Source organism: Xyrauchen texanus, chromosome 34 (genome assembly GCF_025860055.1).
Source record: "Xyrauchen texanus isolate HMW12.3.18 chromosome 34, RBS_HiC_50CHRs, whole genome shotgun sequence".
NCBI lineage: Eukaryota > Metazoa > Chordata > Actinopteri > Cypriniformes > Catostomidae > Xyrauchen > Xyrauchen texanus.
The window spans coordinates 18935967-18962449 of record NC_068309.1 but is presented as its reverse complement, the minus strand read 5'-3'; the positions used below and the strand labels follow the sequence as shown (position 1 = coordinate 18962449).

General features: G+C 38.8%; 1 protein-coding gene across 2 annotated transcripts in view; it reads left to right on the top strand.

The window, feature by feature from the left end:
• The window catches only part of zbtb16a (zinc finger and BTB domain containing 16a), a 165414-nt gene that overhangs the window by 67459 nt on the left and 71472 nt on the right, over positions 1–26483 (top strand). For both annotated transcript variants that reach the window (XM_052104043.1, XM_052104042.1), the window contains exon 3: positions 17550–17647. In XM_052104043.1, the coding sequence (XP_051960003.1) occupies positions 17550–17647 (98 nt within the window). The remainder of the gene's footprint in view (positions 1–17549; positions 17648–26483) is intronic.

Here is a 26483-nt window from a genome sequence, read left to right as displayed (position 1 = left end):
AGAAGTCTATTTTGATTTGTCTTTAAAATGAGAGGCATAGTGCTATCAAGTCATAGGAGCATATTGATTTCTCTGGGTGAAGGAGCTAAGGCTCCTTCCCTGCTCTCTCTGTTGTCAGACAGCAGGTGGTCAGTAATGAGGCCTGGTATGGACCTGAATCACACAGCCATTACATCCTCCAACTTCTTCCCCCACCCTATGTCTTCTCTTGCTCTCAGCACAGTAAATAACCATCATGTTCTTGGTGTTGATCCAAAACCTGTCTCATAGATTATCTGACAGTCGTTGAGGTTTGGATTTCAATCAGGACGGAAACTAGTTTGAATTCAGTCCGGAATAATAGCTTGACCCCAAAGAGCTGAAAAAACCTATGAGGATTCAGTTATGTAATGTTTTGGCAAGGAATAGAACAACCCAGCAGTTACACACATATACACTGGTCTTAAAAATGTATTTGGAAACACAAAGGGAAAATGTGTCATTTCTTTGCCAAAATAAATTGTACATTGATTAAGGATTGTTTCAAACTTGTTTCTCGAACACCTTCAACTCCCAGTCTTCCATTGGTTGGATACTCAATGAAAGAAATGTTTTTATAGTGCTGCGTTTTTTAGGGACATCAACCTACAGATTAATAGCTTACAGTTGTCTCTGCATATTAAGCTTGGATGGGAGAAAGTATTTTTAAATAATGTACACACTTAAACTTCATTACATTAAATAAACAACTCAATTTCACTCCAAGAGACTTTAAAGATAGCACAAGCACACTTTTTAATCAAAACATTTTATGAAAAGAAGTGTGTTTTAAATTATTGTAAAGGTATTAATGGAAAGGAGGCGGCGAGAACCGGCTTGACAATATCAATTATATTTAATTAAGAACTTAAACAAAAAGACACAAACACCCATATGACAGACAGCTGCCCGTAAACGCTCCATCTCTGTCGCACCACCATCCACAGTCGGCCTTTATCCCTCTCGGAGGCTTGATTAGCCTGATAAGGGAAGGGGTGTGTAGAATCCCGGCCCCGCCCTCCGCCCTGTCACATTCCTCCCTCGTTCTCTCAGGCCGGGGAGCCCCCGGCATGACGTTACCCCCCCCCCCCCCCTCCCCTTTTTTTTTTCTCTTGGGGGAGGGCTTGCCTTACGCCCCGTCTGCCAGCATGCCATCCCCGTCTTCCTGATTCTGGGAGGGGACAGGGGGAGGGAAAAAAATAATGATTAAAATAGGGGGTACTTCCTGTAACCGTGTAGTACCCCCAACAAAAAAACACTGTAAAATGTAAAAGAGAGGGAAAAGGCCGACGAGGAGCGGCAGTTGGAGAGAGATTGAAAAATGCCGGTTCTCTGATACGCCATAGCTTGGTCTTCGGCCACACCTCCATCCTCGAACGGACGACAGCCGCTTCTCCCCAGAGGCAGTCCTCTAGCCCCTGGCGGACGGAACACCCCGCCATCTGCCGGGGAACGGCTGCTCCGGACTCGGCTGATCCATTGGGGTGGATGGTAGTGACGAGAACTCCACTACGGTGTATCCCTTCCCGGGTTTTGGCAGCAGTATAAAGGTATTAATGGAAAGGAGGAGGCGTATAGAGGACAAAACCTGCAAAAATTATAAATAAATACATAAATAAATAAATAAATGTAATAATAAGAAAATATATAAAGGAATAATTATCTTGATAAAACAAATATAATTAGTTTTTAATGAAAGTTATTCCTGAATTTATTTTTGTAGACTTTTTTCCCTTTATTATTTTCTCTTTTAATTTTTATTCTTTAAATCTTTTTTTATTCTTTCAATTGTTTTTTGTTTATTATTATTATTTATTTATGCATTCATTTATTTTTATATTTATGTATTCCCACCTGTATTTATTTCCATATTTAAATATTCCCACATGTATTTATTTCCATATTTAAATATTCCCACATGTATTTATTTCCATATTTAAATATTCTTACATTTCTGTCTCTTGTTTGATAATTATTTGGGCTGGTCCTGCTTACCATTGGTTAATCATAGATTGAAGCCTGTGCTCGATTACGCTTGAATTGCTTTGATGTGACGTTAGGTCATAGCCATATCGTGTAAACTATAGCTATTTGTGGGGCTAAAAACATGGAGCTTAAGTCAATACAAGATTTATTGGTTATACTACAATCACAAAATAACAGGGGAACTGTTTCTTCAACAAAACCACAAAATGATCAAGTTTCATAAATGATATGATTTAACCTTATTCTTTTCTTTTTTTCCCTGTGTATATAACTTCATATTTTGATGTCCGCAAATCCATAATATTGTTATCTGTTGTTATGATTGTTCATTGTAAAAGATACAACCGTTCTTCATTTCCCTGATTGTTTATGTATGTATGTATGTATGTATGTATAAGTTCTGCAATAAAAAAAAATCTATAGCTGACACTTCACATATATCTAGAGAGTTGCGCACCTTACGAATTAAGTCGATAACCATGCATCAAATGACCGTTTCATTTAGAGTAGAGGTGCTTATTGATGGTTTAGGAGAGCTGTAGGCCAGTATGAATTTCGAAGCACATCCTGGATTGTTAGACTCTCTGCAAAACGTTTCCCTGCATATTCTAAATCTGTGCGAGTCAGGGAATGATAAGGTGGGACGTCCATCTTATTTGCTTCCGATAAGTACTATTGAGCTCTCAACCAATGATGCACTGGAGCTACGTATGGACCGCCTCCCTCATTTCCATGTTGCACACAGAAAAGTAAAAATAAATACATGTACAAATAAATAAATATATATGGGAATATATAATTATGGAAATAAATATATGTGGGAATAAATAAATATACAAAAATAAATTAACACAAATATTTTTTTTAAAACAATGCAAAATAAATGAATAAATACAAAGAAAGTTACAAATAAATATAGAAAATAATAAAGGAATAAAGTCATACAATAATACATTCAGGAATAGATTTAATTAAAAACGAATTCTATTTGTTTTATCAAGACATTTATTCCTTTTATTTATTTTTTTATTATTACATTTATTTATTTATTATTTTTGCAGGTTTGGGCCTCCATAGAGGCGAGAACCGGCTTGACAATATATATGATATTTAATTAAGAACTTAAACAAAAAGACACAAACACACACATATGACGAACAGCTGCCCGTAAACACTCTCTCTCTGTCGCACCACTGTCCCCAGTCGGTCTTTATCCCTCTCGGAGGCTTGATTAGACAGTACATGGCCAAATACCTTTTGGGCCACTGAATGCCAGAATTTACATTTTCAGTGTGAGAGAGCTGTCAGGAGGTCTCGTGTTTTGGAGAATTGCTTCTTGCTGTGCTTAAATGTTTCTAATGTGGTTTCCACATTTCTGTTAAAAAATAGCTCATAGGCCACACAAGCCACCAGACATGATGACACGAAATCTCTCTTGGAGCCATTATTAATGTCCCCGTGTACAGCAGAAATCTAATAGAGCACACATTCTTGACATTGCTACATTTGTGAGCTTTCATTCTATTCCGACCGACCCTAATTTCACAGTCTGTCTCTCGTTCTCTTTCAATATCTCAGTATATCTTCACGCCTTTATTTCCTCCCCTCCTAAAACATCTTCTATTTTTCTTTGCTTGCTGGCTGTTGATAGCACTTTCTCAGTGAGAGACTGGTTTGTGGGTGAGTAACAGGGCCGGCAACTTTGCCCGTATCAGGGCTAGGATGCCACTGGGCTGTGCCATACCGGAGGCTTGTTTGCTGCTGGCCAAGGGGCACTGCAGCCAGGCTATTTCAGACCACTGCTGTTCCTTAGTGAACCAGAAGGGGAATGACTCTGCTGATACCTTGTCATGGCAGGGTGTGTGTGCATGTATGCTTCAGCAGCTCCTGAAACTCTGGTCGAGGTAAACGGTGGTATTGCAACACCGGAGGGTAAAAGGTGTTTACGCAGGCTTGCATTTCTCAGGTCAAGTTCAGCTGTAGTATCTTTTATATACTCTGTGAGAACCAAAATAAAATCATAAATCAAACTAAAACTAAATCCATAAAATCTGTCAACCACCACCTGTCACTGTCTGATGATTATAATCTGTATTGCTGTGAATTGGGATCACATTCCTGGTCGTTGTGTAATATTCTGAACAGCCAAGATGCAAGTAATCACCCTGGACTGGTCCATGTAAGCCTTTAATGTAATTTTTGTGCCTGTGCCCAGACAACCAAACATGTCTGTTTACAAAGAGTGTCATACCAGGTGGTGATGATTATTTGAATTGATATAAAATGTTTTTTTATGGTAATGATAATACAACTGTGCCCTGCTTCACAGGCTGTTCCTCTTAAATTTTAGCGTCTTGTTTTTGCGCATTCCACCATGTACAGGTTGTTATTTGGTTTTATCTTTATTAATGTAACAGGTGCCAGCTTGTTAGAACAGGAAGAAATGTATTTCTCCCAGAGCATGGCAGATATAAACTGGAACACACAAGAGGCTACAAGTATTTGATGTCATCTGAACAGGGAATAAATTATACAAGACACACTGGAATGTTTCTTGGCTGCCTCTGTCTTCTTTTTCAAAAAGAGAAGACCTAAAGTTAGACATCCTTGAGGTTTCTGAAACTTGATTGAAGGTGATGCCCATGAATAATGCATGGTGGAGGGAACTCTCGTCTGGAGCTTTTTATAGAGCCACCATGCGCCTGTGTGCGCTAGCCTCACAGATCTGAAGATCAACAAATGGGAGCGGAGGAAAACGAGAACATAACAAACGGCGAAGGAATTTTCAAAAATGAAAGAATTGCTATATTCAGAGATAGAAAGAGGCTGGCGTTTTGGATAAAAGGAGAAGAAAAAGAGGATTTGGGAGCTAGCGCTGCCATTTAACCTCAGTCTGCGAGGCTTAAATATGTCAGTTAATCTGATGCTTTTCTTGTTTTCTCCTCTATGTTCGCTCTCTCTCTCTCTCTCCCTCCATTTTCTCACTCTAATTTTTGCCAAGAAATGCAAACCCTTGATTAGCCAGCACAGCTATTATTGTAAGTGTCACTGGCTTTCAAATCACAGAGGTAATCACGGAACACAGACCTGATATATTTGCAAACATGAGTGTCCTTTAAAAAAAATACCCCTCCTTTTGTCTCCATTAATAACCTTAATGGCATAGTTCACCCAAAAATTAAAATTATGTCATCACATTCCTTATAACTTCTTTTCTTCTCTGGAACACAAAAGGACATGTTAGATGGCATGTTGACCTTAGTCACCATTCACACATATTCATGTAGATTTGGAACAATGATGTTGAGTAAATGACGACAGAATTTTCTTTTTTGGCTGAACTATTTTTTTAACGTCACTGTGTCCCTTTTATTGGCAAATCTACTGCTTGTTGTACACTAGATTGTGTCATTAGGTTAATGAAAGAGGCTGCCTCAGAATGCATGCCAGTGAATGAGACATTTGGTGAGATCCCCTGTCCTCCTATTCCCCGAGTCATCATTAAAGGCACAAGTAAAAATTGTGGGTTGGGGAGGGGTCTCTTTTTCCCAGGTAGAACAATTAGGAGCGCTGGCTTAAGCCTGCTTGCTGACAGAGCTCTTGTGTGCTGCTAATGCACCACAGTTCTGCCTGTTGACTCCACAGAAAAGAGGCTTCGAAAGGATAACGAAAGGAGTGCTGTGTCGTTCCCCAGGACAACATAATTGAGCTTTGTTCAATGCCCCAGTCTCCCAATACACCTTCACTGTCTTGTTTTTGAAGAGCCCCCACTCCCTCCCTTCTCATAGAAGCACCCAGACCGCATGCTGCTTATTTAACCTAGACTCCATAGTGCAGTTCAGCCACCCAGCATGTGATGTTCACCAAAAAACAGGATTGATCCTCAAAACAAGGCAGGGATTTATTGATGGCATCAGGCAAGAAGTGTAAAGACCATTTAGAGTGTCTTTTCATAATTTCTTGCAACAAGGCTGTGGTTTGAAATTTCAAATCATTCTGTTCCAAAATCATGTATATAGGCTTCTAAGGAAGCATCTTAACTGGAATGAAATCTTATAAGTGACCAATTTGTAGCAATTGACATTAGCAGAAACTCCATGCCACTGAAATTGATTAGTTTGCCGTTATCATGTTGCTAAGCTAACAGAGCAATGCCAAAGTCTTTCTAGCAAGTCTGTGCGTCCGTGGTGGACATCTTTAGAATGCTCCCAGAAAGCTATTTCCAGATAGTACAGTGCAACTCCTATCTACTTGAATTGGGAAAGACCGAAATCTCCAAAACGACTGATCAAGATATTTCAAATCAGCAGTAAAATCTAAGCACACTAGTATCCTACATTGTGTTTCATTACCTCAGATTAGAAATTGTCCCAGCTTGTATAGCTAATGTGTGTGTGCAGTCTCTAGAGATGATTGACAGGTGATGTCTGTGTCTAAAATGTATTTGGCATTTTTACCTGTAAGGTGGACTTCCTTTCTACATCAGTTGACTGTTGGGTGCTTAGAGCTTCTTGATTGGGCATTCCAATTTATATAATATTCATTTTAATAGAAGTGGCCCGTCTCTGCTAAATAGTCTCTGGCAATACTCAAAATTAGGTGTTTCTTTTTGCTATGAATGTGTTCTCATTCTTGTGAAAATCTGTCTTTTCTAACTACCTTGAAAGAGTGAACTCTGAAGACGTAAAAAGCATCAATGCGAATTTTGAGATGTACTGCGATATGTAGATTCAACAACCTCATATCTGTTTTCTTATTTGGAAGTGGGTTATGCCATCAAATATGTCCACAAGAATGTAAGAACACCAAAAAATTTACATTGAGAAACAGCCTTAGTCTCAGCCTCAGACGCCACACCCATAGACCGCCCACAGTCCTTTCTCAAACCGTCTGATACATACGGCACACTGTGGAGGTGAGGGCATGGTCGAGTGTTCGTCTGGAAAGAGAGTAAGCGATAAGGGTTCTCACCTAAGATGAATTGCTGGTAATTGCTTATTTCTGTGTTCACCGCGAGAGATGGGGGACTTAAAAAGGCCAAGTTCTCAGAGTGTTCAATGAGAGAGTGAGACACCTGAAGCAGTGTGTGTTGGCCGCTGCCACTCAACGATAGACTGAAGCTTCTCCGTTACGCCTTATGCGAACATGTTTTATTTTTTGTGCATTAATAAAAAGTGACATTCCTGAGTTAGAATCGCCATCACCCGCTTACTCGTTCCATTAAAATGTTACACTGGTGCCAAAACCCAGGACGCAAGGAAGGATAAACTGCCATGGAGTCGTTGCCGCTAGAGGGAGTCTTCAGGTCCCTGGCCAGTATGCACCTGGCCCTCCTGGACCTAAGCATGGAGCTTTTTGAGGCACTCCTTCAGGCCCAGGAGGATGACCGGCAGGTGCTGTGGAGCCTAGAACCCCAGGAGAGGGTGGCCGCCACCCTTTTCCCTGCAGCAGCGAACCTCACATGTTGCTCACAAATATGGGGCCTCAAGATGATCTGGAGGCCTACCAAGCTCTTTGAGCTCACAGCCAAAGCCCTGAAATGGCCACAGGAGGACTGTGCTGTGCATCTTCTGCCGCTGCTGACCAGGGAAGCCCAGATCATGGCACAACAACTTCCGGTCACTGACCTCCTGGACTACACGTTGTTGAAGTCAATCCTGCAATGGGTCGGCTGCAGCCCAGAAGAAAACCGGCAGCTCTTCCACTCCTTGATGCTGAGCGAGGTTGTCCACCCGCTTGCCTTAGCTCAACAGCTCTGACACCTGCCAATCAGTTCACCCCGGTCCCATGTGGAGACCACCTTTCACCGTCACAACGTACGGAGCTTGCCAGGTTGCAAAATGATTTTTTTGGATGTGTTCTTGCACTAATATCATAGAACACCACATCGACCACACCACATACACCTGGGGTAGAAGTACTTAGCTGTGCCTACCCAAACAAAATAAACCTGTAGTTTGGGAAGAATTAAAGGCCATGCTTGATATGGGGGTAATAGAAGGACCCTGGTGGTTCTGACGCCTAAGAGCGATCGCTCTGTGTGTATTATAGGAGTCAACACGATGTAAAAATGTCAAAAAGTTCGATACCTCGCATTCACAAACTGCTCGATCGGTTGGGTGCGACATGGGGTTTTTTCTACGCTGAATTTAGCAAAGGTACATTGGCAGATCCCCTTAATGCCAATGTCCTGTGAAAAAACGGCCTTCTCTACATGTTTGGTTCTCACCAATTTATGACCCTTCCATTTGGATTGTTTGGGGCACCGGCTACACTTCAGCATCTTGTGGACAGGGTACTCAGACCACACGCTTTTTATGCCACATGCAGCATCTGGGGGTCGTTCAGAGGTCGCTGCGATGAGCGGGGCTCACGGCAAACCCGAAGAAGTGCGCAATTGGGCAGGTGGAGGTACAGTATCTGTGGTTCCATTTGGGTCATGGGCAGGTGTGTCCCCGAATTAATAAAACTGCAGTGATTGCGACATGCTCAAGCACCCTGTGCTGTACATTAGTCAGAAGCTCTCTATGAGAGAGACTAATTACAGCACCATAGAGAAGGAGTGCTTGGACATCAAGTGGGCAGTCCTCACTCTCTGCTACTATATGTTGGGATGAGCATTCACCCTTTTTCAGACCATGCCCCACTCCAGTGGCTCCACTGCATGAAGGATTCCAATGCCCGGATCATGCATTTGTATCTGGCACTCCAGCCATTTAAGTTCAAGGTGGTCCACAGACCGGTGGTGCAGATTGCTGTTGCGGACGACTTCTCCAGAAATATATAAATAATTTTATTTTATTATGGTAATGCATCTCCGATAACCAGCCCCTAAACACCCTGTTATGACAAAAACAACTGTGATTGGTCAATTAACATGTCAGTTAGAATACTTTTCCTGTCTAATGGGCTTATGGGCTAATGGGCCCCCAGACCTATACCGCAGTCATAGGTCTGGCTATGTGAGACTATACTCAAATAAGCATGAAAATACATTGCTTACTCAAATGTTGGCAATCATAGTTAATTTTAATTCGATTTAACTTTACTTTTTGGTATTGAATTAATTCTAAATATATTGATAATCAACAGCCATCTCGGGATGGGTTTATTTCACTAAGCTCATCTCAACACATTAGCTTCTATGTGAAGGATGCATGCAATGCTGCCTTAGTATTTGGCCAAAAAAAGGAATCTCGGTAGGCAGCATAATCACGCTGCCTACCTTTTATAACAGCCTTCACTATGATGCCTTAAAATAATGCCTATATAGGCAGCTCAATAGGTTTTGGAACAGAGACAATATCTTGGCTTCTATTGGGAAACAAAGGTTTTGATTGCCTGGCATTTTGTTCTCATTCACACAATTTGATGTAAAATTATGTGTATTCTTATCTGTCAAGTTGTTGGTGAAATATATGTCTGTTAATCTGTTTGTGTGTATTGTGGAAAAAGCCCTTTCTCGTTTGTAATATAGGTAGCCACCCTCGACTCCGTCTGTCTGTGTCTCTCTTTCAGCACTACTCATCTATGCACGAGTTTGCAGTATGTGTGAGTGTGGCTGGAATTCATATGAATGTCTCGCTGCAGGGAGAGAGGGCCGAGTCATTGATATGTACAGGAGGACTCCTGATAAACAGCTCGTGCCGCTGAGAATTACCCAGCCATTTGATATATTCCAATCATGAAAAAAGGGAATGAAAAAAGATCTTGAAACAAAGGATAGACATAAAGACGGGGTTGGTAAACAGTTTGAAAGACTGGCAGTACTATGTAATTTTCTGTCAGTCAAAATAATATATTCAAGCACAATTGTGTCTTATAGAGCGTAACCACATTGTGTGTGTGTGTGTGTGTGTGTGTGTGTGTGTGAGAGAGAGAGAGAGAGAGAGATAGAAGTGGTACACGGCTCATAAATGTAGTAATGGCTTTTCATGGATGCAGTTGCTGGGGTTAAGGGTGGGCTTATCTCCAACAGCTGAAATTTGGTTGGTTTTTGTTTTTGACGCTGTCATTTTGTGTTTTTGTTTTTTTACCTTGTGATTCGCCACTGTTTACCCCATTCATTCTTAATGGGCTGGAAAAGACTGGAGAAAGGACATGCTGGTCGTCCTGGCGAAGATTGCTAAAATAGAGCCGAGATACTGCAAACAGTCACTTTAGGGATGTGTCATCCCTCAGAAGCAAGATGAAAACAGATTTTTTTTCACATTTATATCAAACATATTTGTAATTTTATTTGATGCTCCATTTTTTTATATTCTATCATAAAAAGTTGGGTTCAAAAGTAAGAGTCCACATTTAAAACCTGGGATTAAAAATATTATAAAAACCTGGAAATAAGCAGAATTGTAGGTTTTTGAAAAATCATGATGTAAATGAATAAGAAATATTCAAATAAATAAAAGATTCTTGTTATATTTTAATAAAGTTGTGGTACTATGTAAAAAAAAAAAAAAAGTCCTTGCTTCGATTAAAGTTGCTAAAATCATGCTGGGATAACATAGATCATCAGGTTTTGCACAAACCCATACCATGCCAGCAAATTACATGAGGTCAGAAAAGAAATAGAGGGACATACATAATGCTAAACAATTCTGAAATTCATGGTAATTTTTCAATTTAGCTTTTACTCAAATTGTTATTCAATTTTCACTGACAATAACAATAGTACAATTTAAAATTAGGAAAATGCTAAATTTTAAGGAAGCATTTCCTTAAGTGGACTTTAACCCCACTTTATGTTCCACATAGTCATATTCATTCATTTATTTTTCAATTATAGTAACATTGTTGTAATTAAACACTTTATAGCTTTAACACTTTTTCAGTCAACTGTCCTTTGCTAAAGAGGATCTTTTGGGAAGTCGATTAACAGTCATCATCATTATGGTAATGCTGTGGCAGCGTCGTGTCAACGCCTCTCTGAAATCTGTATTAAACTTAAGTGCAGCAGTGGATTGACTTTTATTTTTATTTCTCCATTTTACTCATTGTTGACTCCCTTTGACAAATACCTTAATCTAAGTGTGCACATGGGCTGGCATGCCTTTTAGGGAATCCAGTAGGACCCTTCTTTAAGCAGATGAATGAGTGGCATGGTTGGCTGCACGGGCCAGCTTCTCTTTTCCCAGGAACAGCCCTCAACTCTCCCATGATTCGCTATGCATTATCATTTGTTTGCGGGAGCTGTGGCCTAACGTACGTGCCCTCTCCTGCTACTAGTGGTTTTGAAGCACGCTGCTCTTGAGCTTGAATCCTTTTTCAAATCACCTGCTATTAGCGCTATGTGAGAACTATGTTAGTATTTTGCAATAAAAAGTTATGGATATTTTTTAAATGTTGGTTTATGCACACATGCAAACAGATGCCTTTGTCCATTGCATCTTATGCAAATGCATTTTAAAGACAAAGTGTCAAGATAAAAATAATTTAAATGTTAAAAATGTCTAGAGAACCCTTCATTCAGGTTTTTTGTAACTGATTGAGACGACACTGCCTTTTGTCCATTGCATCTTATGCAAATTAGGGCTGGTCGATAGGACGATGTAATCGGATATCAACAATGTCTTACAAAGATCCCGATGCCGATTGCGAACAGTCGATGATAGGCAATATCGGGAAATGGCAAAACCATGGATCTGGGAAGTTGGCAACATATATTAAACCGTAGACCAGGGTGTGAAACTAGCACCCACCATCCGCAAAAAGCAACGATGCTGAATCCAGTTCACAAGCTCCTTGTCCAAATGTATTTCATGTGCGGGTAATTTTGCTCATCTACCCGTAACAGGCGGGTGACCTGCAAGACGTCTTGGTTCATTTGTTTCATTTATCTGAAAACTGTTAGCAAGAATAATGTCATCTATGAAAATGCTGCAAATTATCTCCGATCATCTTGAGAGGTGCTGTGAGTTAGCTTTATTTCCATGCGGTAAGCATGCATTATGATTGCAACTCTGCAGGTTCTGTAATATATAACTTTGTACACCTTGAACCAAACATTTATTTTATTTAATTTTCTTTTGGCAGCATTAACTGTATTACCAAAACGCAATACAAACACAAATTCGATAAGAACACACATTTTGGGAACACAAGGGAATTTATTAGGCTTATTTATTTTGATAATTTTTGTCTTTAATTCTTAATCTCTATTAGTAATTTTCCACCCATTGTTGTTGACGGATGCTTGTGTGATGGCAAATGGAGCCGTTGGAGACAGTAAACATGGTGGAGGTGATTTAAATATGATTTATGTGATCACTTTATTGCTTTTTTCATTTAGTTTAAAGTGCAATTTTAATTTAGAAATGTCTTTTTGTTTGTTTTTCGTGTTGTAATAAATTAATTACATTTTTAAAGCAAAATCAATCATGCAAAAAAATTCACCTACTCTTGGCGGCTGGGTTAACGATGTAATCGTATATCGCGATGCTTTTTAGGCAATTATCGCAAAAATATTTGTACATATCGCCCAGTCCTAATGCAAATGCATTTTAAAGGCTGACTGTCAAGATAAAAATAGTTTAAATGTAAAAAAATGTCCCGAGACCCCTGCATTCGATTCCATTATGTTGTGGTCCATCCAACTGTTTTTAAATTGATTGACGTTACTTTAAATCAGCCTAATTATATAGGGCTTCCTTAAGACCTACTTGTCAATCAGATGAACTATCGACTAGTTTATGATGAAAATATGCAGATTTGTGCAATTTATTGAGGGGATTTGTATGCACGTGTTAAATGTCCTCCATGTCATCTCTCACAGGTAAATGGCATGTTTTTGACTCTGCCGCTGTTTGCGCTGCTCTTTAGACCCTAGAGAGGAATATTGTTTTTCAGGTTTCCGTCCTGCTAAGCGGGCCACACTGACAGGGGAACTCCTGGCTATGATGTACGACCCAGGGTCCACTCTAGAGTGAGAAAGTTCAGATTTATATGGGCCGGGCTCTAACAGCTCAATAAAACAGGCCCGTAATCTACTCTGGTTTCAAACACGGGGCTGATTTACGAGCCAGCACACCACTCCGGCATTGAAATGAGGTGTTCAGCATATGTTTTGTTGACATAAATTTTAAATTTATTGCCGTTGTCAAAACTGACTGTTAGACAAAGTCGCTTATTAACTGAGTAAATGGCTTGAGAGTTTTATGCCTGCTTCCTTAATGACTACAGTCTGTATGTTTCAGACACACAGAGTGCCACCCCTCCCCATTGTTCTTTTTTTTTTTTTTTTTACACATCTACAGTATCTGTGGCAAAGCCAAAGCACAGCTGGTTATAGTGGCCTGAGGGAAAAAGAACTGCCATAGTTCACACTCAGGAGGTGTGTGTGTTGAAAAGGAGGTGCGCTGGGGCATATATGTCCCATAAAATCTACAGAGGCTTTAACTTCTGGTTGTCCAGAAAATAGAAGATGTAGTAAATGCAGGGGCAGGTGCCCCTACGACTTTGCCTTTACAACAGGTCTGTTGCCATGATCCACACTGGAAGCAGGTTCAAGCATGTCATATCCAGGGTTGCCCTCACTTCCAACCACCTGTAAAAATGCACAGATAAAACTAATTACCTCCCACTGCTTTGAAGCAAACCATGGTATTGCACATAAATGTATTTCTGCTCCGCTCCGAATAAACATTTGAGACTTTGCTCAGATTGTAACCTGTAATGTACCATAATATTCCATCGTAAATGAAAGCGAGGCTGCGAGGGATAGACTTAGTTTTTTATTAAGACATAAAACTGGGCAATATGATTGCACGAGAAGTCGACATGTTGCTACCGAATGTACATTGTAAAAATTACGCACTTAACCTTTAAATATGCCGTCTACCCTAGTGAAAGTCAGCCCTCTCTGCCCCAGGTAGGAAGTCTCTTGCTTCTGTCAGCTCTTAAATCTTCCCTCAGGTCTCAGAGGGTCACTCTGACAGTATGTGCTCTCTGTCAGTCTCTAATCAGTTGAAGGACGCTCTCCTCGGACCTCAGCAGATGGACAGTGGCTAGATTGAAGGCACACAAAGGCCTTTAAGTGTTCCCCCTACAGTATCTCTGCATTAGACCTGATCCCAAAGGTGCACAGACCCCTGGCTTTTCCCAGCTCCCCCTTGTGCCATGCTCGCTCACTCGCCCGCCTGTCATTTGAAGTGCTCTTTATCCTGGAAGGCGTTTACAGGCTTTTTTAATTACTTGCAGCTTGCCAAAAGGCTTTGCTGCTTCATTCTTCCCTTTGTTTGTTAGGTCTCCAAAATCCCCATCTAGAAGACAGCCATCAGGATTTTGGAAGCATTGGAAATTTTCTCAAGTCCTCCTTTTTCTCTTCCCAGTCCTCAAATTGTTTTCCATGGGTGTTTTTTTTTTTTTTCTTCTCTTCTTCTTCTCTGTAAGGTTAAACCACACTTCCTTGCTTAATAATTCTCTACTATTCACATGTTCTACCAAATATTGTTAATACAAAGGAAGGGGAAAAAAACTTTCATTACAGCCCTGCATGCAATGCCGATTCTCACAACTTCAAACAAAAACAAGAGGGTTTGTTTGATAACAAAAAAATTTGTTAGTGTGCCTTTTTAAACGGTTCAACTTGGATAATCAACCAAATGGCTTATTGATTTTAATACCATGGAAATTATACAATTTGAAGCATATTTACTCCATGCTGGATTGTCTATGTAGTATGAATAGAAAGTAAAGACAGTACATGTGGGTTTTTTCTCATTAAAGATATACATTTGGCACTAAAGTGCAAACAATGAGCTAATTAGCACTCTGGAAACAATTACCAAATGCTGCAAGCATGCTAATAAAAACTAATTCACTTCACCACTCGTGGCAAGTTGCCAATGTTCTCGCTGTATTCTTACATTGTTCTAATAGTGTTCTAACTTTGAGCGGCCCATCACTCCACCACAACACATAAAACCACTTACCTGCTGTGACTGAGTTTCATATTCTTAACTGGTGGCTTGGACCAACCAGCCTGGGATTGTTAATTTGCCAATGTTGACTTTTGATTGTTTATACAGGCTTATCAGTGATCGGATGCATTGGGTCTGAGGATTAGTGTGGTGGAAAAGATGCAGATGCTCTGGTTCTTTTGTTTCTGATCCTGAGAAAGACACACATGAAGGTTCACTGGTTTATTTAAATCCACACATGGGTTAAGGGGTCAAATCAGACCATGTACCACACTGCAAAAAATATTTTCTTTATTAGTTTTCTTGTGTTGTTTTCTAGTAAAAACACAAATATCGAAACATCCTTAAAACAAGATTAACTTTCTTGAAGCATTTTTTTTTCTTGTCTTGAGCATGAACTTCACTAAAATGTGCAAAATGGTTAACAAAAATATAAAGTAATTTAAGGTATATTGTCTGGAAATAAGTTTTGCTTCTCAAGTACACTGACATATTTTAAGAGATAATTATTTTTCTTTGAAACCAAAACTAAAATTCTGATTAAGTTTATTTATTTAGTTTATTTATTGCAGTGCATGTTTCAACCTTGATCCAAGAGACACAGAAACAAAAAGGATTGGTTGATTGGATGGACAGGATCTTTCCTATGTATCTATCAAAGCTCAGAGAATTTATAATTTATAAAACAAATGTTTCACTTTCTGCCTCATGAAAAGTTGAACTGTTGTTTGAAATGGAGCCTGCTGACAAATTCAGCCTGCTTTGCTGTAGAGGTTACATTCACTCTTATCTGGAGGCTTATGGCCATCTATATGTTCCTGTGTAGATAAAGGGCTCCTTCGTCCCCACTCCGGGACCCGAATGAATGAACAATTGGACTTTGAAACCATGTGTGCCATTTGATAATTTTAGCTTTTAAGGCATTTCACAACTTAGTCTAGTGACCGTGTTAAATTTATTCATGATCTTATAATTTGGGCATCATCAGCTAAAGTGTTTTACATCAAGTGGTTGCAGACAATGGTTTATTTCTCTCTCTCATCAGTGAAACAAACTTCACTCTACTTTTTACTCAAAACAAGGTCTCCAGTTTACACAAAACAAGATCTCCTATCATTATTTACTCAGCATAGTGTTTTTCCGAACCCCGATGCTCTTATTTTTTTTCCATGTGGAATCTTTTTTATTTAAGAATCATTACACAGCTCTTGCTCATAATGACAGTTCATAGTGACAGGGTCTGTCAAGCTAAAAAAAAAAAAAAAAAAACACCATTTAAAGAAAAATTAATTGTCGATATGACTTGTGCACTATTTGATTGATTGATTGATTGATTGATTGAAGTTTATTTCGAGCAAAATAAAATAATATATACATATATATTAACACACACACAAAAATAAAAAAATAAAAATAACATAGCACAGCTTATCTCCCATATACATAGATATAAATATATACACATATACACACATATTATTTACACTTATAATAATAGTTGCTCGAAAGGGAGTGGAAAGAAGTATAACTTATTTGCTCCCACCCCCAATTCCTTCCCATATATTACCCCATATATCCGCTGTCATTAACAGTTAAATAAATAAATAATTTATTTGTTTTGATAATATTTATTTGATATTATAATTTCTTACAATTACATTATGCTATCTCAATAAGCACTATAATGCTATACGATAATCCTCATTATCGTAAACATTCAAATATGTCCCGATATCTATAATAATCACATCATATATAAAATATAACCATATCCTAGCATATTGTTTAAACATAGTTTTACAATAACAGTAATATCAATAATAATTAATAATAATCATTATCATTATTTACTCAGCTATGTACACATATCCCACTCTTGTAATTGTGTCACCATTTACAATATCAAGATAAATAAATAGGAACCGTTTATATTCCTAAATAAGTTTATTTTACCATAACCAGTACCCCTCCCAATCACAAACACAAGAGCACCCAGATCCCTCACTCAGTCTCATATTTTGTCAACACCATTTCTTTACATTTTAATTTGAATTGGTGAATATTTGGGCATTGCTTGAACTGTATCCCCAAACCATTCCAAAGTCTGACACCAGACTATAGTCCCATAAGACTATAGTCCTATAAGTGTTGAAGCCATACTGTAGCTTTGTTTGTGAACCCGAAAGTTAAGAAGGGAAAGATTATCAGTAAAAAAAAAAAATGTTTTAATTCAGTCTGATCCTCACACAAACCTTTCATACAGACTGTCTTTTTTGAGATTGTAACAGCCCCTGATTGTAATGGTCCATGGTGATTTAATGGTCTTTTTATGCCAAAAGCTGCTCAAAGATTCATCAAAAACTTTGAAAAATTGGAGCATATGGGGCTGAAACTATGTCATGGTGAGTAAATAATGACAGAATTTTTGTTTTTGGATTAACTATTCCTTTAAACACCCTCTGTCTTCCCAGTCAGTGTAGGTGGAATGATAACTATTATGCCATTTTGTCCATTTTAGAATGCTAATCAAATCACATAGTATAGCCAGCCGCTTTGAATGCCCAGTTTCTGTGTGAGTGACATAAATGGAGTTGGCTAATGTTATTTGTTTCCTATTTCTCCATGCAGGAAGCTACACAGCGGAATGAAGACCTACGGGTGCGAGCTTTGTGGCAAACGCTTCCTAGACAGTCTGCGCCTGAGGATGCACTTGTTGTCTCATTCAGGTAACACACACTAGCATCTACACTGGCCTGTCTACATGTTTGCACATTCATATCTATGTATAGCTCCACCTGACAGAAAATTGAAGTTTAGATCCCAATAGGTAATTGCTTTCTGTGGATAATACAAAGGTAAATAGTGCTGGCCAAAGCAGTGTTTGATCTAGCTGATCAAATCTCACCTCAGTTAGGGCATTAGCATAAGGTATTATGGCTTATGCGTTCATTTGTTAATTGGCATAAATTTAAAGTGTGTTAGTAGTTCTGTGTTTCTAGATATTATTTACTAGCCTAACAGCCAAGTAATTAAATATGCACATAGACAATTGATGCATTTCAATCAGTTGTTTCTTAACTGGTGGTTCGTGACACAACATTTTTGCAGGTCTTTTCTGATTGGGATGCAGACAGTAGGAAAAGAGTGCTTAATGCAAATAATAAAATGCAACTAACCATATGTGTAGTTAGGATGAAAAACATAGTCTTATCAACTTTTAAAATGAAGAAGAAACTCTATTGATTTTGTTGCTGACATCCAAGACTGTGCCTACAACTACAGTCTACAGTATTTTGGTGCAAATTCTCCTGAAACATAGACAGGTTGCAAGACATGCCCTTTATATGAATACATTTCAGTGCTTGATGTTAGGAAATATTTTCTTAATTTTAAACAATTTTAGTACTGTGTTGTGATGCCACTGATGTCCAATGTTCTGAAGCAAAACTAGATGAAAACTACTAATTAAATAATGGGTTTCAAACATTTCAAATCAAAGGTTCTATGTGCACTTTTTTTCTGGAGACGGTAGTCTTTCTTTAATTATTATTATTAAGCACGCTTTTGTGGTTTATAGGAAGTTTGAAAAAGCTTTGGGACCTCCCAAAGCCTCTACCTCCCTGTCTGACTGCCAAATCACACACCACAGAAGTCAAAGTTGCACAGCAGACACACACACTGGTCAGTGTTTCTAGATTTTTGGCCTCCTGTTGAGCACGCTCTGGTTTATGATAATTAAGATTACTGAGGTAATTGATTCTACAGTAATTAGGGATTAAGATTAGATTAGTTACAAAACACCACCAAATTTGGGAACCAGGGACTTTCTGGCTCACAAGGTGGGTTATTTTGATGTCAATATCTTCATATAGTGAGATGAGATTGACTTTTTGCAGGGATGTTTTAAACCATGTCGAGTGGAGAGATGAGTGACATCTCATGCTGGGCCGCCCAATTCAAATCATGCATGACTCAGCATGGCAGAAGCTGCTCTAAGGAAACATCTAATGTTTATTTTAGAGGCTGTTCAAAGCCCAAGATGTGTGTTCAATAACAGACTCTGTGGAGATATTGTAGTGCTTGCATGCTCATAATGGCGGCCCATGGAGTATGTGCCGCATAGTGACATTTATGAGAGCCATTCTATGATGAAACAAAGGGGCCAGGTCTGAATTCTGATGAATAACTCTGTTTGGTATTCTGCAGTGACCCACAGCAGACTCCTGTACTCATACAAAAGTATATTCCATGTCTTTATAGTAATCCAGAAATCTGTATGGGAAGGGTGGCTTGTGCAGTTTGGATAATATGACTTTGGATATTCCTCAGCTCAAAAATCGGTTTGCATGAGACTATGAACCATGAAACTCTTTATAAAGATCTTTCTATTGTCACTGCCTTGCTCAGAGCCTCTCCGAACAGAAGGAATAAATACCTTTTGATTCATTGTTAGTGTCTGCAGGCCATCACTCTTCACCCTCTCAGAATTACAGCACAAATTCTCCGTAGTCCGCTAGCCAGTCGCCTTTGTTGAGGTGCAGCTCTTCTAAATTGTTTGTCAAGTCATTTTTATTTGTATAATGCTTTTCACAACACTCATTGTATCAAACAACTTTACAGAAAATCATGCATTAACAAAAATAAAAACAAAAATTAAACCTGTAATGTCTATAATATCTTGCAATGATCATTGTATAGTTTGATTAAATATTATTGTAAAATGTGTATAGAAATTAAATAATTAAATAATCATTGTATTTAGAATCCGTTTGACCAAGCTGAAAGCATCTGTTTCAAGGAACACAAAACTCCATAAGATGTTGGTTAATGGAGAAAAATAACCTTTGGAGAAACCAGACTCATTGTGGGGGCCAGATATCCTCTGGCTAACATCATGAATATAATGCCAATATTAGTTATTTGTGAACTGTGAAGTCATGGTTTAAAATTTGTAAATTAAGTAAGCGTTAAGGTCCAGTGTTTGAAAAATAAAATGAAAAGATTTATGAACTTTTAAGATTAATGACTAATGTCTTAGAAGTCCATCCTGGATTAACTGCTGAAGTTCACATAGATGCACTGTCATTTTTTTTTTTTAGTTGGCTGATGAAGGCTTTTGTTGGCAATTAAATAATAGACTATGTATTCCATTTCAAGAGTGTAGTCCATCAATAGACATAGGTGATGCAGGCAGAGATCAGTGAGGTGCATCGCGGTTCAACCTGCAGGTCATTTCGGTGAGGTTCGGTTGGGTCCATCCTAAGTCCAAGGTTCAGGCAGTGGCAAATGAAGTATCCGATGTCTTACAGTTGTAGTTGGCATCAGTTCATCCTCTGAAGTCAAAAGACTAAAGTGATGTCTGGCTAGCACCGGCTGTAGTTTTTCGTCATCTCTTAGCGACACGTAGCAGTGGATTCTGACACAAAGCTGGAACGGAGCTGGCTCTGGCAGAGATATGAATCCCGAAGTTGATACATGGAAACAAATAGAATAATATTAGCGTAGATGCCATTCAATTTTATGCAGAATTATAGATCATGATGGATGTTTCTGGTTCTGGCAGACCTAACTTAAGCAGCCTAATTGTGAGTTGAAGTATAAATTATGTGTATGCCTGGCTAAATAAATGAGTCTTTATTCTAGACTTAAACTGAGTGAGTGTGTCTGCATCCCGAACATTACAAACCATTCAAAGCTTTGTATGTAGTTAACAGAATTTTTTAATTAATACGAAATTTAACAGGTAGCCAATGTAACGATGATAAAATGGGGCTAATATGAAAAGATTTATTGTTTCTTGTCAGCATTCTGTCAGCTGCTTTTTGAACCAATTGAAGTTTATTTATTGAACTTGCTGGGCATCCTTCCAGTAATGCATTACAATAATCTAGTCTTGAGGTCATGAGCAACAGAGGACATTTGTTGGAATTAAGCTATATTTGTCAGGCGGAAGAATGGTGTTCTACAAACACACTGGAAATTTGATTTTCAAATGACAGATTTGCTGGAATCTGAGTCAAATAATATGTTAGCTGCTAATTTTTTTACGTTATTGGTCCAATCATTAGTACCTCTGTTTTGTCGGAATTGAGTGGGACATTTCTGGCCATTCAATCTTTGATTTCATTGATACACTGCTAATTTGGAGAATTGTGAATTTTCGTTGAGTTTAGAAGAAATATAAAGTTGGGTATCGTCGGCATATCAGTGGGCAGTGATAATGTCTACAAGAGGAAGCATGTACATTATAAGGAGAAAAGCAGAGGTCATACAACTGATCCCTGTGGCACTCCATACTTTTGTTTGATTTGACAATTCCTCGTTTACACATACAAAGTGGTAGCAGTCTGATAAATAGGACCTAAACCATGCTAATGCAAGTTCACTAATGCAAAATAATTCTCCAGCCTATTCAAGAGAATGTCGTGATCTATCTTGTTGAAGGCAGCACTAAGATCTAAAAGTACTAGAAGAGAAATGCAGCCGCGATCAGATGATAAGAGCAAGTCATTTGTAACTCTGATAAGTACAGTCTCTGTACTGTGATTGGGCCTAAATGCTGACTGAAATTGTTCATATATTCCATTTCTCTGCAGAAATGAACATAGTTGGGAGGACACTGCCTTTTCTAGTATTTTCAACATAAATGGTAGATTTGAAATCGGTCTGGAATTAGCCATTTCTCTAGGGTCAAGCTATGGCTTAAGTAGTTTGATAACTGCCATTTTAAAATTTCTTGGGACATGTCCTAAGGATAGTGACGAGTTAATTATATTAAGAAGAGGCTCTGAGATTACTGGGAATACCTCTTTTAAGAGCTTAGTTGGTATTGGATCTAAAATGTTGTTGCTGTAGATTTTTTTGATAAGTTTTGTTAGCTCTTCATGACCATTGACAGCAAAGGATTGAAGTTGCTTGTGAGGAAAATTATGAGACACTGTTTTCTGAGGTGCTGTGGCAGTTGATTACATATTTCCAATTTTATTTCTGATTATTTCAATTTTATCAGTAAAGTAGTTTATGAAGTCTTAAATATTGTGACACAATATCTGGTTCAGTCGATGCTTTATTCCTAACTAATTTAGCCACTACTGAATAAACATCTAGGATTGTTGTGGTTATTTTATGAGTTTGCTAAAATATGCTGACTGGCAGCTTTTAGTGCCTGTCTGTAGCTACAGATACTATCCTTTCATGCACTGTGAAATACCTCTAATTTTGTACTCTTCCACTTGCGCTCCATTTTCCGATTGTGACCATTGTACTTCGGTGTGAGGCTTTTTTCTTACATTTTCTTTAATCGAAGATGGGGAACACTATCTAGAGTGCTAGAGAAGACTGTGTATATTTTCTGTTATTTCATCAAGCTCTTCTAGAATTTTTGGCTTACTGAGTATGTGAGACTATTCTTCCTGTCCTCTTTTCCTCTCCTTCCTCTTCTGCATCCTCTTCTTTCTCGCTTTATTTTTCCTCTTCGTCATTTTCTTTCTTCTACTCTTTCTCTTCTTTGTTTCCTTTTTCTTCTCTTCTTTTTCTTCTTCCTCGTCTTCTTCCTTATCCCCCTCTTCTTCCTCCTGTGCTACATCCTCTTCCTCTGCTTCTTCTCCTCCTCTTCGCCCTTCTCTTCTACTTTTCCTCTTCTTTCGCAGTTTCCTCTTCCTCATCCTTGTCCTCCTCTTCATCATCCTCTTCTTTCTTTTCCTCCCATTTCTTCTGATTCTTCCTCTGCTTCTTCTCCATCTCTTTCTAATGTTCCTCTCATCTTTGTCCTCTTTTTCCTACTGTTTTTCTTCCTCTGCTTCCTCATCTTCTTTCTACTCTTTCTTTTTCTTCCTCCTCATCTGCTTCTCCTTTCTCTTCCTCTTCTTCTTTCAATTTTCTCTTCTTCATTTTCACCTCTCTCTTCTTCCTCCTTCCTCTTTCACATTTTCTTATTCATCTACCGCCTCCTCTTATTCTTCCGCTTCCTCTTCCTTCCACATTCTACCACTTCCTCTTCATCTTCTTTTTTCTTCCACTTTTTCCTGTTCTTCTTCTTCTAATTCTTTTTCTTCTAATTCTTCTACTTCCACTACTACTAAGGTTTGGTTAATTTGGAGCATTTACATATGATCCAAAATTCTGCCAGAGGTGTGAAAATGCCCTTTTAGAGGGACGTATTTAATGACCAGATCTGCACAAGAGGTGGCCAAGCTTTGGCCATGTCCATTTAGAACTTGGCCACCATCAGTCCCCTCCTCATTTACGTCACTCTTGTAAGGTTAAGCCAAAACAAAGAAATGGCAGTACTAATAATGATAGCAGTTTTTCTTTTAAAAGAGCATGAGAACCAGACATAATTCCTTAAGATCTTTACCAAAGAACACCAGTCCCTTAACAGCCAGAATAAGCATGCATTGTGAAGCAGCTTATTTTTATGGCATCAAAACAGAACACAAAAAATGTTAACGTTCATATGCTCAGCGCAATGCTAACCTGGATTTTTTTTGCAGTGTGACTCTAGAGAGCTTCACTCTTGTGTAACGCTCAAGCTTTTCGGTGGAAATGCTTTTATAGACAGAGACAGTGGCAGAGAGGCAGAGACATGGCACGGCTCTTTGATTATTATTATTTATTTATTTTTTTGCTTTGTTCTTTCAGTGCAAACTTTCTGTTTTTATCCTTCCTGATCCTAGCGGTTTGATTTTTATCAGCTCTCACAACAGTGACACCAAGCAAGTGGATTTGCCCACCACCACCTCCTCCGCTCCCTTGTCTTCAGGAGAAGGTGGTAAGGAATGGTATTAGTTATGCTGTGTGTATTATGGTGTACCATTTCACTCGTCCACCCCCCTTCTTTGCTCACTCCTCTCGGCTGGTGCACGCCTTCTCTGTTTGTTTCATTGTGGTCTTGGCGGGGTGCCAGTCTGGGCCGCCTGCCACAGCCCACGGTACAGTATGTACAGTTAATCTCACAGCAGTTTTTTCCCTCTATTTTTTGTAATTATTGTCTGACAGCAGTGGTTGTGGCTGCAGTTTTTCAGGGGTTTGTAAGGCATAGAGGTGGAGTTTGTTGTTGTGTGGTGCTGTGAGCAGGTTTGGTGGAAGTGGACTGTGGAGAGAAGCTGATAATGGAATAGCGCGTGCATGTGTATATCCTCAGGTTAAGGTCAACATGGTCTGGAAGCTGCAGTGTAGCGAGGGAGCACAGCACTGAAGCAAAAAAATAAAAAATGACTCAGCCTTTTGGAGCACGGATTGGCTTTTAGTGTTATGTGAGCTTCTCTTGTGACTTCAAAGAGTGCAGAACTTGGTCTGGGTAGGCTAGCCAAGGGACATATTTTGATCCATTTTTGAAAGGCGAGGCAAAGATTATGGTGGGATTATCAGCATTTAATATCTGGATTTTTTAACTTAAATGTTTATTCTGTAGCTATAGTGTAACTGTCTGTAGATGTTTCATCATCTCTGCCTGTAGTCTCGCACTTAGCATCTCAAACAAAATAATATTTTTTTTTTAAGATTTGATGGCATTGATGGCAAATCCCTTGTATTTCATCCTCAAAAGCACTCATTGTATCAACCCTCATTGTTTCTACATTGTAAACCCAACTTTGTGGACTAAAAAACAACTGTTCATACCATTACTCCTGGAAGTTGAGTTAAGTCTGCCAGTCAGATAAGATTGCAAGATCAAAATGTTTTTTTTTTCCAGTTTTGCGTGCAATATGCATCAGATGGTCAGGTGGGCGGGCCATCTGAGGCCATGCGCAATTCTCCAGACAACTTAGTGACGTAACCAACAGCTGACATGAAATTAAACTATTTCTTCTCTTCCTACCTGTTTGAATGATGCTGGGTGAATTTAACTGTCTACACACATGCATACACATATACACACACACACACTTGGGAACAGTGTGAACTCTCATTAGCAAGCTGAAGTGCCTGGTCCATGCTGATTAAGTCTGCGTGCTATTCTCCAGAGGGCCCAGCCAGTGGACCTCACTTGACTTCATTAGCTCTGTAGATTGAGACAGGGCTAACACAGCAGGACCCCTTCCACACTATCCAACACTATGTCCAGGCCAGCATTGGGGAGTAACAGTACCAAAGCTGCTAACTACACTACATTTTTAGTAGCCTGACAGTAGCTCAGCTGGTTTAAAAACATTGTAGTTTTTCAGTAGCAAGCTGTTTTAGTAGCTGTTTTAGTAGCTGTTTGAGTAGCTGTGGAGTGTGGCTTGACTTCACTCTCTCATGCTGTATGTAGCTTTTGAAATGTCTGATTAATTTTAGTGAATTGGTTTGTTCAAATGAATCATTTAAGAAAAAGTTTCATTTGATTTGATTTATTGAATGTATTTGTGCATATTGTTCTTTGCTGTCACTCAGATCCTTGTTGTGTTTGTGCTGGATAAATACTGATCTGATTGTTCAAATAAATTGTATAATTTGCTAATTATGTGTTCATCTTAAATACTTCTAAATGGAATTTCCTATTTTGAGTTATTTATTTATTATAACATGTAGGCATTGCTTGAGTGTAGTTTAAATGCTTCAAATGATTTGCTTTTAGCCTGGCAAGCTATACTTTCAAATTAGCTTTCCCTACACTTGTCCAGACAACCACCTCAGTGTGCACTATACCATTACTAACCGTAAGATACATTTATGCAACTATGTCAGTGGTTGTTTTGGTAAAAGTTCCTTAACTTCTCTGTAACATAGTCATTTAGAAGTATGGAAATAATTTTCTTGGCTATTGTGATCTGTTGCTTTTAAGTTGTCTTCCAAGCACATGGGCTTTTCTTCTTTTGATGACGTTGAATTAGCAGCTTCATGCATTTATGTTTGTGTAACTTGGCCTGCAGACTGTTCTTTAGCTCCATTGTTGCCAAGCTATAATCTGTGTTGTGGAGGAGTTTTTGTCAGCCCTTTGCACATCGGTTTCCTGGTTCATGTCCTCAGCCGCATGTGGTGACTGTGTTTAGGCAGGAAATATTTATTTGGAGCAATTCTCAGATCTGTTTCCTTGTTCTTCATGTTGAAAAAAGTTTATATACAATTTATTTCTCACCCTAACATAATCTGAACTCGAGTTCTGTGTCTGTCTCGAGTGTGTGTGTGTGTGTGTGTGTGTGTGTGTGTGTGTGTGTGTGTGTGTGTGTGTGTGTGTGTGTGTGTGTGTGTGTGTGTGTGTGTGTGTATTAAGGCCTATTTCTACTTATTCGTCGAACCTACGCATAGGCTACGTGTAGCTGGTGCAGTTAAGACGTAGCCTATGCCGTAGCCTGATGTGCACCTCTCCCAAAATGTAACAACGCATCCTGTCAACAGATACCATACCAGTTGTAATTGGTCCACTTTGTAACCAGAGAACATCCCCCAGGATGACAAAAACATATCTGAGATAGCGTCACATTTTCTTATTTTAAGATATATGCATCATATAACATTGTATTTGACTTGGGAGCATTGTTTTAATGGGGAGCATCTGCTGTTTATATGTTTTGTTTGTTTCATTAAGTTACAAGCGAAAACAACAAAGACAGTTTACAACTCATAAACTGCTTTTTCCAC